Genomic DNA, 13,695 nt, shown 5'->3' with positions numbered 1-13,695 from the left:
AATGTCTCTGGTACTTTCTTTTATTCCATTTATAAAACATAGCAGTAAATGAAATAATATGCCCCCCCTTCCAAACTGGGTTCTACTTTTCTGTACGTCAATCTCAGAAAATATGTTTTATCTATGGTGTACTTTAATTTATTATTTAGTTTTGACAACACACATTATTTTTCTTCTTTTCCTTTTAGAGTTGCAGAATTCTCTTGTGGCTCCTATATACAAATCATACAGCTTAGCTGAATATCTCCAGGCCATGTAATGCTACATTGAAAAAAATTCTATATATAATGTTTCAATTATCCTGATATTCAAAGGAAAAAATACGGAGAATAGTAAAAAAAAATTATAAATAATAAATTATATATATACCTTTTTGGTGTGGGGTTCACCATTATAGAAATTATTTAAATGAACGAATGATATAATAAAAATAATTCTGACACACAAAGTTAGTTCCTTTGCTCTGATGTGTTCAAGAGAAAGCAGGATACCTTGTTTGAAATTTTCTATAGAGAGAATTACAAATCATAGAGTATATGCTCTTTTTCACTGATGAATACTCACAGTTTAAACAGTTGTGATTGTTTAAATATCTTTTTTCTTATCAAACCAGAGTGTAGACTGAAATGTGAGGAGCATTTCATAATCAACAATGTCAGAAGTGAACTCTTAGGAGAGGTAAGAACATGGCTGGCATTACGAGGGAAGCTACTTTGAGGGCAGAATTACTGTAAAAAGTAAGGAAATCAGGTGCATTGTAATAGAGTATGTTGGATAAGTGAGGATATACACTATTATATTTGATATCTGTATAGATTATAGAATCAACCAAAACCCTCAATTCATCTCTTGCTATCTGAGGTAGCTGTGATATGGCATAGCTTTCTCATGGCATTTTTCACTTCTGCATTCCTCAGTGTGTAGATGAATGGATTGAGAAAAGGGGTCCCAATAGTATAAAATACGGACACCATCTTGTCCATGGGGAAAGTGGTTGGGGGGCGTGCATATATGAATATACATGGACCAAAGAATAACACTACTACGATGATGTGAGTAATGCAGGTGGAGAGAGCTTTTCTCCTCCCTTCTGCACTGTGGTTTCTCAGTGAATGCAAGATGACAATGTATGAAATCATCAGAATCGCAAAACTGCCAGTACAAATGCTCCCACTATTAGACACCCATTCTAGGTTGATCATATATGTGTCCATGCATGCAAGTTTCAGCAAGGGCTGCAAATCACAGCAGTAATGATTAATCAAATTGGGCCCACAGAAAGGCAATTTCAAGGCTAGCATTACCTCAGTAAGGGAATGGATAAAAGCCCCTATCCATGCAAGAGCGATCAGGATTGTGCAAACCTGTCGTCTCATGATGGTTGGGTAATGTAAGGGCTTACAAATAGCCACATAGCGATCAATAGCCATGAAGATGAGAACAAAGACTTCCATGGAGCCAAAGAAATGTATTGCAAAGACTTGAGTCATGCACTCATTGTAAGATATGGTTCTTTGTGCAGAGAGTGAATCCACAATTAGTCTGGGGGCTGTGGATGTTGAGAAGCAGGAATCAGCAAGGGACAAATAAAATAGGAAAAAGTACATGGGGCTCCCAAGTGTGCGGCTGGACTTGATGGTCACAATAATGAGCAAATTCCCTACCACAGTTCCGGAATAAAAAATGAAGAAGATTACAAATACCATCTTCTTTTTCATTGGATCTTGGGTCAATCCTAGCAGTATGAACTCAGTAACTGTGTTATTTTGCTCCATTATTTCAGGACAAGTGGAGAAAATGCTGGTTAGAAATAATTAATCTACAAAGAGAGAAATATTAGGAAATGAATTCTCCATTTGGAGGTCAAAGTCATATGCTTGTTCATGGAAGGTCCACTTACCAGTGGGTAATCCCTTATCTTCTGTGTTGTTTTCCCTTGAATAAAGCAGAGATCATAATATTTATTAACAATCTATTCACCTGATTTCTTATGGAAAGAATGAAATACATTAATAATGAGAAAGTACCTAATTCTTCAGGCATAATAAATATTAACTTAATTTATACGAGAATGTATCTTTCTAAGCTGAATATCTTTCCTTATTTTACATGATGGACCCATTATGGTAGAATGTTGCAAAAAGGAGAAAACCCATGCATGACATACATAATGTGCTTTCATACTTTTTTGAACTTGATAGATATTTATGAAGTATCTTCTAGTATATTCTGAGCATTCAATAAATGACAGGGAAACTTTAATAGTTTTGTGTGTGTGTGTGTGTGTGTGTGTGTGTTTTAATGAAACCTATGAGAGAGAGAGTGAGACAGGTGAGGGAAAGAGAAAAAGGACAAGAGAGAAACAAGCAATATCTTAGCGGTGAATTTTCGGTCAATTCGTTTAGTCCATCACTAATTTTATTTTGATCTGTCCCCTTGACTAAATTTATTTCCTTTTACTTTAACTCACAATAATTTAATGTTGCTTATAGTTGTGGATTCAGCTTCTATCATAACATTTTGTACTTTTTACATTATCCTATGTTGTCCAAAGTGGAATTCTTCACCTCGTCCTGTATTTTGATGGGTCTTTCTGCATATTTTCTTCAGACACAAGGAGAGACTGAGATTAAAATAAAAGATAAATAGGGAAAGTTTGGCATAAATCAAAATATTGTTTCAAATTTCATGTTATTCTAAGCACCAGGGATTTAGACAATGAGCTAAAGAAATTCCAGGTCATAACTAAAATTTTTCATATGATTGTTGGAACTTATGTTCTTGCAAGTCCCATGCCCTGACTTCAGTAAAAGATAGAAACAGGAAAGGAATGAATATTCATTTATATATGCCAAACTGGAAAAATCATTTTCTGTCTTCATCACATATATTTCCCATATAATAGCACAATTAAATGTATAATTGCCAAGGAATTTAAGTATATTTCCAACATGTATTGCAGACAAAAGCTTAATTTTCTCAATCTCAAGATTGAAAACACAATCCATATGGTGCCTGGGTAGCTCAGGCGGTTAAATATTTGTCTCTTGATTTCCACTCAGGCTGTGATCTCAGGGTTCTTGGAATCCAGCCCTATGCTAGGTTCTGTGCTGGGGATGGAAGCTGTTTAAGATTCTATATCTCCCTCTTCCTTCCCCTGCTTTTGTATTCTCTCTCTCTCTCTAAATTAATCACAGAAAAAAAAAAACAGTTAAAATGAAAATGAGCAAAAGAACTGACATCAAAGGAACTCTTCTTATTAGAAATAATGTGAAAAGATTATCAATTTCTTTCATAGGAAAATACATTCCTTCAAATCCAATTATTTATCTTTTCACTATGATTAACAAAATGATAGTTTTGATAAATGTCTCTTAACAAACGGTTCTGAAAATGATGTTGGACACAATTGATTCCACATATTCTTGGGAGAAGTTTAAGGGGATACAATCTCTCCAGGGGTGATTTTTAGCATTGATAATATTTCAATGTCACATAGATACAGGTCTAGAGTATGCATTTGCTGCAAATAATCTCACTCATAGGCAGGAAGATCATCACAGCAATCCTTTCCGTGTTGACCAAAGGTAAGAGACAACGTCAATGCTCACCAAAAGGAAGTTAAATGATTCAGGGATAGTATTTTATGGAATCATCAAACAAAGGGAAGTGGATATATATACAATAGTGATGTCTGTCTATCCATTCATACATACATCTACCTATTAATTTACTACCTTTCTATCATCTATCTACCTACCTATCATATATCTGTCAATCAATATATCTTTCTATCTGTCATCTATTATCTATCATCTGTCTTACAAAGATACAGACTGAAAGATTTCTATAGTTCAAATAAGAATAGATATAAGGCTGGCATACTAAAGAAGCCATTCTAAAGAAACAATATGATGAAGGTAATATTTATCTGTTTACTGCTGAATTCAAGCATCCAGAAAAAATGTACAGGTGTAATAATAAGTATTCATAAAGTAAATGAAAGAATTAAGAGAATCTCCTCTTAATACAATCCAATAGTGTTCAGTCCTTCAATACTTTGTTACCACTGAAAAGGGAAGCCTACTACATCCCAAGTAAAATCATCTCCATGGAGCATCCTGGAACACTAGATACAATTTTTATTTGCCACTCTCTCCACCAGGAGCTACTGTGTATTTCTTTTATTCTGTTTTCTCAGTTTAGATTGTCAAGCACTTGTAGAAAATTCCCTATATCTTCTATCCTTCCACAAATACCTTTTATGTGTTAGGTGCACATTTGGCATAGATCAGATGAATTTTCTCTGAGTATTAAATACAACTAAGTAAATCCCCAACACAAATCTCACCAATTGTGTTAAGAGCTTATGCAAAGGGTAGAATGTTCTGTCATTCTCTTTTCTTCTCAATGTAATTTGGCCACACTTTACTCTAATGAGAATAAAAAATATCCTTCTAAAATTCTGTCTGATCTCTTTTGATGTCACTGAGGCTCAGGTTCTCACCTGCATGCCAGAAGACAAAGTTGGTCCAGGATTCTTCTCACACTTTCTGATATCCACTCTCACTTGTAAATTTGACAGGGAAATATTTGTCTTTTGCCTTTCCTACAGCAGTATTTAAACATGAATGATGCAAAATATAGGAGCCTGGGGGAGGTCATTCCCTAAAGTGTTCCTTCTTTTTTAATTAAGACACATGAGCTAGATGTGATAAGAACTTAATCTTCACTATGTATTAATGAATTTTGGGGAAAAGGTGATTTCTTCTTGCAATTAAAGTGTTTATGTGGGCCAAAAGTGACAAGTTTTGACTAGAATAATAATAATAAACAAAACAGTGATTATCTAGTGATCTAGTGGCAGAACTTGGTTCCTGATACCTTTATCCAAAAAACTTAATTAGGATTTCTTAAGTAAAAGGCTGATTTTGGGTCTCAGGTGGGGAATGTACAAGATGAACTGACAAGAATGTGGTAACACACACACACAGGTAACTGACACCGTGATTAGTATATGAGAAAGGGACACAAGAGCCACTGGAAAGAGCCCACAATGCTTAGAGCTAGAAAAGAATTGGACAACAAAATATATAACACAAATTGTTATATAACTCATAGTTTAAAAAATCCACAATTTTGGAGTTATATGAACACTTAAATAAATAGGTAACAAATAGGGAATGATATAGAAAATTTCCATTAAAATTCTTATTAATTATTTTGTTGGTAATCTGCTCTCAAAGGGTTATAGTTATAGGATAACACTCTATCTCTTATTTGTGGGCTGCACACCGGTGAACTCCTTCCAAAAGGCACATTGTGGAATGCAGCAGGGGAAATAAATTTACAGAGGAGAAATGTGGCAAACACTACCTCAACCAGGTGATCAAGGTCAACCTCAAGGATGAGGAGTCACAATGAAAGTATGTACCCGCTGGCATGATGTGATGCAAACGACACTTTGCCTCTGTGACTCTTCTCCCAATAACCCATAACGCCAGTCCCATCTTGAATAAAATATCAAGCAAACCCCAAATAAAGGTTTTTATATAAAATGTCTGACTAGTTCTCAAAACTTTCAAGTTTATCAAAAACAAGGAAAGTGGAGCAGAATTATTGTTGTAGGCAATGAGTAAGCTCTCGAATTGTGGAATCATATTACACCAGAAAAACTATTATAACCTTGCATTTTCAACATAACTGAAATAAATCAATAAAAGGATATTCAGAGAAACTGTCAGTGTCTGGAGATTATGAAGAAGACATGATGATACACAGTTTATTTCATTCAATATGTCATCAGAGTATATCTGTGCCAAGCATGGGTCAGAAATGCCTTCCTTTTCCATGCTGAATAATATTCCATTGTATGCATTCCACATTTTGTTTATTCATACGTTGATGGACACATGAGTTGCACATTTGGGCTATCATGACTAATGCTGATGTGGACATGAGGGTACACACATCTCTCCCCGTCCCCACTTCCAGTGCTTTTGCTATATTCCCAGAAGTGGAAATGCTGGATCACTTGGTCATTGTGTTGTTAACTTTCTGAAGAAGGTCTTAATTTCTTTCTTTCACAGTGGCTTCGACATTCTATATTCTTATGGACAGTGTACATGCGTATGTTTAGTGATGTTCAGTATCTTTTCACATTGCACATTGCTCATTTATATTTATTTTTTGAGAAATGTTTATTTGCCTTTTGTTGATATTAAGTTGTAGGAATTCCATGAATTGCCTTTCATTCTCTTGATTATGGCCTTTGATGCATAGAAGTTTTTAATTTTGAGATAGTTTAATTAATTTATTTATTCTGTTACTTTTTTGTGTGTCATATTCAAAAAACTGTTTACTAAGGTAATGTCCTGAAGCTTTTATTTCATTTATATTTTATTATTTTTTTGTTGTTGTGTTCAGCTAGCCAACATAAAATACATCATTAGTTTTTCCTTCTAAACATTTTATAGATTTATTCTTACACTTAAGTCTTTGATCCATTTGGAGTTTATTTTGTCTATACTGCAATTTAAGGATCTTCTTTCATTCTTTTTTTTTAAAGATTTTACTTATTTATTGGACACAGAGAGAGAGATCACAAGTAGGCAAAGAGGCAAGCAGAGAGTGAGGGGGGAAGCAGGATAACTTCTGAGCACAGAGCCCAATGTGGGGCACAATCCCAGGACCCTGAGATCATGACCTGAGTGGAAGCCACAGGCTTAACCCACTGAGCCACCCAGGCACCCCTGCCTTCCTTCTTTGGCATATCTAGTGTTCTTTTGAATAACTAGATTTTGAATATCTAATTTAGTTAAACTATTGCTGAAAACATAATTCTTTCCTCTTGGATGGTGTTGGCTCCCTTGCAGAAATTCAGTAGACCATAAAAGAAATGGTATATTTCTGGGCTCTCCAGTTCATTCCATCTGTCTACGCCCTTGGCTTAATGTCATTACCATAGTTTTGATTACATAGCTTTATAATAATTTTAAAATCAGAACATGTGGAGCACACAAATTTTTCTTTTCAAGAATTTTTATTTGATTAAAGATCCTTTGAGATTCCATATGAAATGTTCAGCTGATTTTTCTATGTCTGCAAAAATTGTCATTGGAGTTTTTATAGGGGTAGTAGAACATGTATATTGTTTCAGATATTATTGACATCTGAACGATATTGAGTCTCTTGATCCATGAAGATCTGATATCTCTCTGTACACACACACACACACACACACACACACACTGATTTGCTTTTGTGTATATGGAAACTGGCAAGTACAAAATCTGCATAATCAATGTCCCCTTTTGAGTCTAAACACCAGAAACTTCAGTTAACCAGAAAGAGTCGATGTCCTAGTTCAGGTCCATTGGCAGGAGGCTAGTGTAAAATCAGGGAAGAGTTAATGTGTCAGAGCACAAGTCATCAGAGAGGAAGAGCTAATGGTTCAGTCTGAAAGTTCTCAGGCAGGAGAATCCCCTCTTACTCAGGGGAGGTTAGCCTTTTGTAATGTTCAGGCCTTCATTTCATTAGATGAGGACGCTATGTTAGTGAGAACAATCTACTTTATTCACTCTACCAACTCAAAAGTTAATATCATCCAGAAAAATATCATAGTCATAATCCAAAACAATAGCCAAGGCACTATCTAAGCACCCTTTGGTCTAGGCAAGTTAACATATAAAATTAATTGTTAAAAGCCCACTGATTATCCATGTAGTACCTATAAACATCTCTGTAAATCATACTTAACCTCCAATAAACACTACAGATGGTTATAACACCAACTAACATCATATAACAATCCTGTATACTAACGAAAAACACTAAAACCTCCACAAGAAGAAAAAGTAAAATTTGGGGGTGATTTTGACTTTCTCCTTGATATTTAGTTAGTTAAAAACTATGATGGAAAATTAAATACTAAAATATAGGGCAGAATATCAATATATCTTCAGTTTCATGATAAGTTAATAAGAAAGGGAAGAAAACAAAGACATTTTCTTCATATATATTCAGACACAGAATTATTCATAATGTAAGGAGTAAATACAATAATTACAGTCTTCATTTTTGTAACAGCCACATGGTTCATTTATAATTACTTCCATCTTTTACCCCTTATGTGTTCAATGTGCCTTCAGCAAGTACCAAAGCTGGTTGTGGTTCTTTAGTTTTGGGAGTGACACAAACTTTCATTACTGAAGGGTCTGGGAAATTAGTAGTTCTTCCTGGATTGTGTTGCTATAGTTTTTATTGACCTTATCACAGAACATGATGACCAAGTCTACAGGAACTCCAGGATTCTAGCTATGCTCTTTGTTACCTCTATTGTGGAGTAGTAGTCCAATTTCTCATTGGTTGCCAGGATCAATCACCCCAACCAGCACAGCAACCTTCTTTGCCAATTGAATTAAAGGCATAAGCTACCCAAAGTGGTCAGGCAGCAATTTTAACACTCTTTTCAACAGAATCTTGTTGTGTATCATGTTGGAAGCATTTCTTCCTTTGGAATGAACACCTCAAAGCAAGAAGAGCATAAGCAAATGGGAATAGGAAGCAAAAATTTTGCTAGTGAGTCACTAAGAGTAATAATGTGTGGTGCTTCTCCCATTTCTATTTTTCTTTTTTTTTTATTATAGGACCTGGCTATGGGAGGAAGAGCAACATGAAATTGATGCTGATTCAGAGCATATATTGCCTTCCTGAGAACTGAGGACTCTTGCTCCAACCCTGGAAGGCATTGCTACATAGCTCATACTAGAACTGATTCTGTAAAATTTCATTCTCCCATTTCATCAGGCCAATTCCTTCCAGATAGTGGGAAATATGTTAAGACCAGTGAATTCCATGATCATGGGCCAATTGTGGCAGTTCATTTGCTGTGAAGTGAGATTGTTGATCAGAAGTAATGCTGTATTGGGGCACCTGGGTGGCTCAGTGGGTTAAAGCCTCTGCCTTCGGCTCAGGTCATGATCTCAGGGTCCTGGGATCGAGCCCCACATCGGGCTCTCTGCTCGGCAGGGGGCCTGCTCCCTCTTCTCTCTCTGCCTGCCTCTCTGCCTACTTGTGATCTCTGCCTATCACATAAATAAATAAAATCTTTAAAAAAAAAAAGAAGTAATGCTGTATGAAATGCTAGGATTTTGGATTACAAAGTTCTCTAAGTCCATGGGTAGTAGTTTTGTCAGCAGCATTGCATGCAGGGAATGCAAATCCCTATCCAAAGGAAGTGTCTATGGCAGTAGAAACAAAACACTGCCCTTCCATGATGGAAACATTCCAGTGGAATCCACCTGAACCCAAGCTGTTCATGCCAAGGAAGCTGCCATGTCAGGACTTCAGGTTGCATCTGCTGAGTTGGCCCTTGGCAGTGGTCATACCCATGGTAGCGTTAGTGGGTGGAAGTCTACACTGTTGGGCTCATGTACAATCTCCATCTCTGCCACCACGATCACTTTGTTCATGAGCCCATTGGGTAATGACAGGAGTGAATGGGAAATAGGCTGACTGGTATGCAGAAACTGGGTCATTCTTTCCACTTGACTCTCAAAATCCTTCTCTGCTAGTCAGTCTTTGGTGAGCATTCACAATGGACATAAATATATTTGTGTGTTTTTATTCATTCAGAGAGGCATGGAGACATGACTCTTCCTCAAATTTTCTTGTTACCAGTTTTCCAATAATGTTTGTTTGTTTCTTTGTTTGTTTTTTTCCAAGTCCCTGATTATTCAGCCAAACCTTTGGCCAAAACCTATGAATCAGCATACTTTCTACATCCAGCCATTTCTCATTCAAAGAAAGTGAACACTGGGTGCATTGTGTCAAGTTCTAAGCATTTAACAAAATTCCCTTCACTATGGACTTTCAGGGATTTTTCCATAATGGGGATGTAGTGTTGTATCTATTCACTTTTGAGGTGTACCCACGTATCACTGCTGAATTTTCTGTCTATCAAGCCCAAATCCTTTCTTCTGTCACTTGATCATAGTGAATTCCCTCAAGGCCTTTGATGTAGGCTGGGAGAGAGAAAGGATGGTAGCAAAAGTGGGGAGTGTGAGAATTTGGGCACTTCTTTGCATAACATTTTCTTCAGTTCCTGCTTGGGACAGATCAGCTATAAAGTATCCTCTCCTTATGTGGGGGGAGTGATGTAAATCAAGACCCCAGTGGGTGACTGAGACTATGGATATTACTGAGGCCTATACACATAATGTTTTTTCATATTCATGCATCCCTGTGATAAAGATTAATTTATAAATTAGGCAAGCTAACAGATATGAACAATAATAATAAGATTAAAAAATTTCAACAATATATTTTAACAAAAGTGTCTGAATACGGTCTCTCTCTTTCAATATACCTGAGTGTACTGTACCCCCCCTTTACTCCTTTGATGATGTGAGATGATAAAATGCTGTTCTGATGAGATGAAATGTGGTGAATGACACAGGCATTGTGTTGTAGCATTAGACTATCACTGACCTTTTGACATAATGTCAGAAGGAAGATCATCTGCTTCTGAACTTCAGATAACTATAACATGGAAAGCAAAACCATATATAAAAGGGGACTATCTGTTCCATAGTGGAGTGCTGCTTTGGACACCAACTCTATGGTTCTGCATCTGAAAACACCAAATTCATGATGAGCAGTTCAAATTTCACAGAAACTTGTAGCCCATGGTTAAGCGTTATTCTCTACTAAGGCCCAATATCAGACCAAGAGCCATTTCTCCAAAGGAAAGTAATTATCTGTATACAATGGCTGGAATTCGCTCCAAAATCCTGAAGTTCTGCACTGCAATCCATATATGGAGGACTGCCAAAGACTCCAATAACATCCCTTTCTTCCACTGACACTTCAAGAACCATTGGTTGTAATGATTCTTAACATTCATGTACAATAGAAGTTTCCACCACAGTCTGGACCTGTGGCAGGACCTTCTCTTTAGTCCAACTCAAACTAGCAGCTTTTTTAGTCACTTGAGTCACTTTCTGGTTTTATTTAAATTCAGCTTAGTTAAATGCAAAGTATTATTAATTTTAAGATAGAATTATTGATTCATTAGTTGCTGATAACACCCAGTGCACCTTACATCAACTGCCCTCCTTAATATCCACCATTAAATTATCCCATTTGGCCACCCCCATCTCCTCCAGCAACCCACAATTTGTTCTATATAGTTAAAGACTCCTATGGTTTGCCTCCCTCTCTGCTTTTATCTTGTTTTACTTCTCTTTCAAAAGAAATGTTTTGATATGTTTTATACCCCTGGCCCTGGATATTTCCCTGTGTTTTATTCCCTAGATTTTTAATGGCACTTATTTTCCAATCTCTGCAAAAATGTCTTACCAAAAAATCTAGAGTAGATATGTCTTGATCATTACATCCACTCAGCATAATGTCACTAATATAATGCACATACTGGTACAGTATGGTAAAATAAAAGGCAATCGAGGTGTCTATGAACTAAATTATGACATACTGCTGGAAAGTTGACACATCCCTTTAATAGGGCATGGAAGACTTATTGCTGGCATTTGAACCTGAAATCAAACTGCTTCTGATGGTCCTTACAGACAGGGAGATAAGAAGCACTTGCCAAATCAGGAGCTGCATATGAGGTACCAGAAAAATCTGTCAATTTTTTGAAGCAAGGAAACCACACCTGCTATAGCTGTTGCAATTCTTTGGGTCTCCACCTTATTAAACTTGTAAGTATCCACTGTCATTCCCTAAGATCCATCTCTCTCCTGCAATGGCCAAATAAGTAAGTTAAATGTGTCTGTTGCAGGAATTAACATCTCTGCATCTTTCAAGTCCTTGATGTTGGCACCAATCTCTATGATTCCTCCAGGGAAGTGGTATTGCTTTGGTCTACCGCTTCCCTCAATAGAGGCAGTTCTAGGGGTTTCTACTTAGCTTTCACCATTATAGCCTGCATGTCAGGGAACTGATGTGGGGATTCTGCCATTTGCAAATACGTCTTTTCAAATAATGCATTTGGAACTGGGGAAGTAACCATAGGATGAGTTCATTGATCTACTGCCTACAATGCAGATTAGGCCCAAGCTAAAGTTTCAATGAGCACATTCCTCCATAAGCTCCAGTTCTGACTGGTGGATCATAATGTTGTTTTGGGTTTCCTGGAATCAGTTTCAGGTCAGTATGTCCAGAAGTGCCTGAAAGATGGTTCTGTTCTTCTCTCCAATGCACAACCTGACTGAGAGAATGCCTCAGGTCTCCCCTGGGGAAGGCTGAGGGGAATATTAATATATAGAAATGTCCCGGGATCTTTCCTCAAGGGAATCCAATCTTCCCTTTATTCAACAAATTTGAGTCCATATACTGCTTCCAGTCTGTGAATTATTGTGAAGTCATGAATCTCTGACTTTATGATTAAGTTAGACTTCTGTTTACTTAACCTAGACTTTTTTGCTACCCTGGATAAGTAAGATTTGAATAGGTTTCCTCTCTATTTTACTTCTAAGAACACTGTCAAAAACTACCCAACACTGTTAGTCTACTTGTATTGATTATCTCATTGATGTATTGCATCTTCTCTCCTTTATGGGAAGCGTGTTTTCCTTCCCATTGAGGAGCTTGAATACTTCAACATGGCCACTATTATCTGGGATCAACTATCTCCCATTGTATTGGGATTTCACCGTTTAGTGATACTAAAGGTCTGGTCTACAAAACTGTGATCATAAAGGTTTTCATGGGTCCTGGGATTACCGTGCCAAATTTGTTCATCACAGCCATGATAAAAGGTATGTCTTTCGATCACCCCAGAGGGGTTAAGGGGATCGTAAATGAAAAATCCATTCTTTATTTTATTATTATTATTATTATTATCATCATTTTTGGTGTTTGCCCCTTTTCATTTTTTAATTTATTTTTTAAATTTTATTTTATTCTTACAATGTTCCAAGATTCATTGTTTATATACCACGCCAAGGGCTTCATGTAATATGTGCTCTCCATAATACCCACCACCAGGATCACCCATCCCTGCATCCATCTCTCTTCCAAAGGGCTCAGTTTGTTTTTCCAGAGTCCACAGTCTCTCATGTTTCATCTCCCTCTCAAAGTTATCACAATTCACTTTCCTTTCCTTCTCCTAAAGTCATCCATGTTATTCCTTATGCTCCACAAGCTTGTTTGGTTCAACCAGGAAACCAAAGAAGAGATTAAACAATTCGTGGAAAACAATGAGAATGAAGACACATCAGTCTAAAACCTTTGGGATATGGCAAAGACAATCCTAAGGTGGAAATACATTGCCATCCAAGTGTCATTTAAAAATATTGAAAAATCCCAAATACACCAACTCTCTTTACACATTAAATAACCGGAAAATCAACAACACATTAAGCCAACCCCATGCACAAGAAGGGAAATAATTAAGATTAGAGCAAAGATCAATGAGATAGAAACTAGAGACACAGTAGAATACATCAACAAAAATAGAAGCTGGTTCTTTGAAAGAATAAGATCGATAAACCACTGGCCAAAGTAATCCAAAAGAAAAGAGAGAGAACCCAAATTAATAAAATTATGAATGAAAGGGAAGAAATAATGGCAAACACCAAGGAAAGAGAAACAATCATCAGAAATTATTATCAACAGTTATATGCCAATAAGTTAAGCAACCTAGAAGAAATCAATGCATTCCTGGAAACT

The 13,695-nt window shown here is 36.5% G+C and overlaps 1 protein-coding gene across 1 annotated transcript; it reads right to left on the bottom strand.

The window, feature by feature from the left end:
* Window positions 1-842: 842 nt before the first annotated feature.
* LOC308351585 (olfactory receptor 4C11-like) lies at window positions 843-1,775 on the bottom strand (the record flags this gene model as incomplete). Its single annotated transcript, XM_080817385.1, has 1 exon — window positions 843-1,775. The coding sequence occupies one exon, from the start codon at window positions 1,773-1,775 to the stop codon at window positions 843-845; it is 933 nt and encodes a 310-aa protein (XP_080673511.1).
* Between the last annotated feature and the right edge of the window lie 11,920 nt (window positions 1,776-13,695).

The sequence above is a fragment of the Martes martes genome (assembly GCF_963455335.1).
Source record: "Martes martes genome assembly, chromosome: 10".
NCBI classification, from domain to species: Eukaryota; Metazoa; Chordata; class Mammalia; order Carnivora; family Mustelidae; genus Martes; species Martes martes.
The sequence above is the reverse complement of the archived record's forward strand: the minus strand, read 5'-3'. Positions and strand labels throughout refer to the sequence as shown.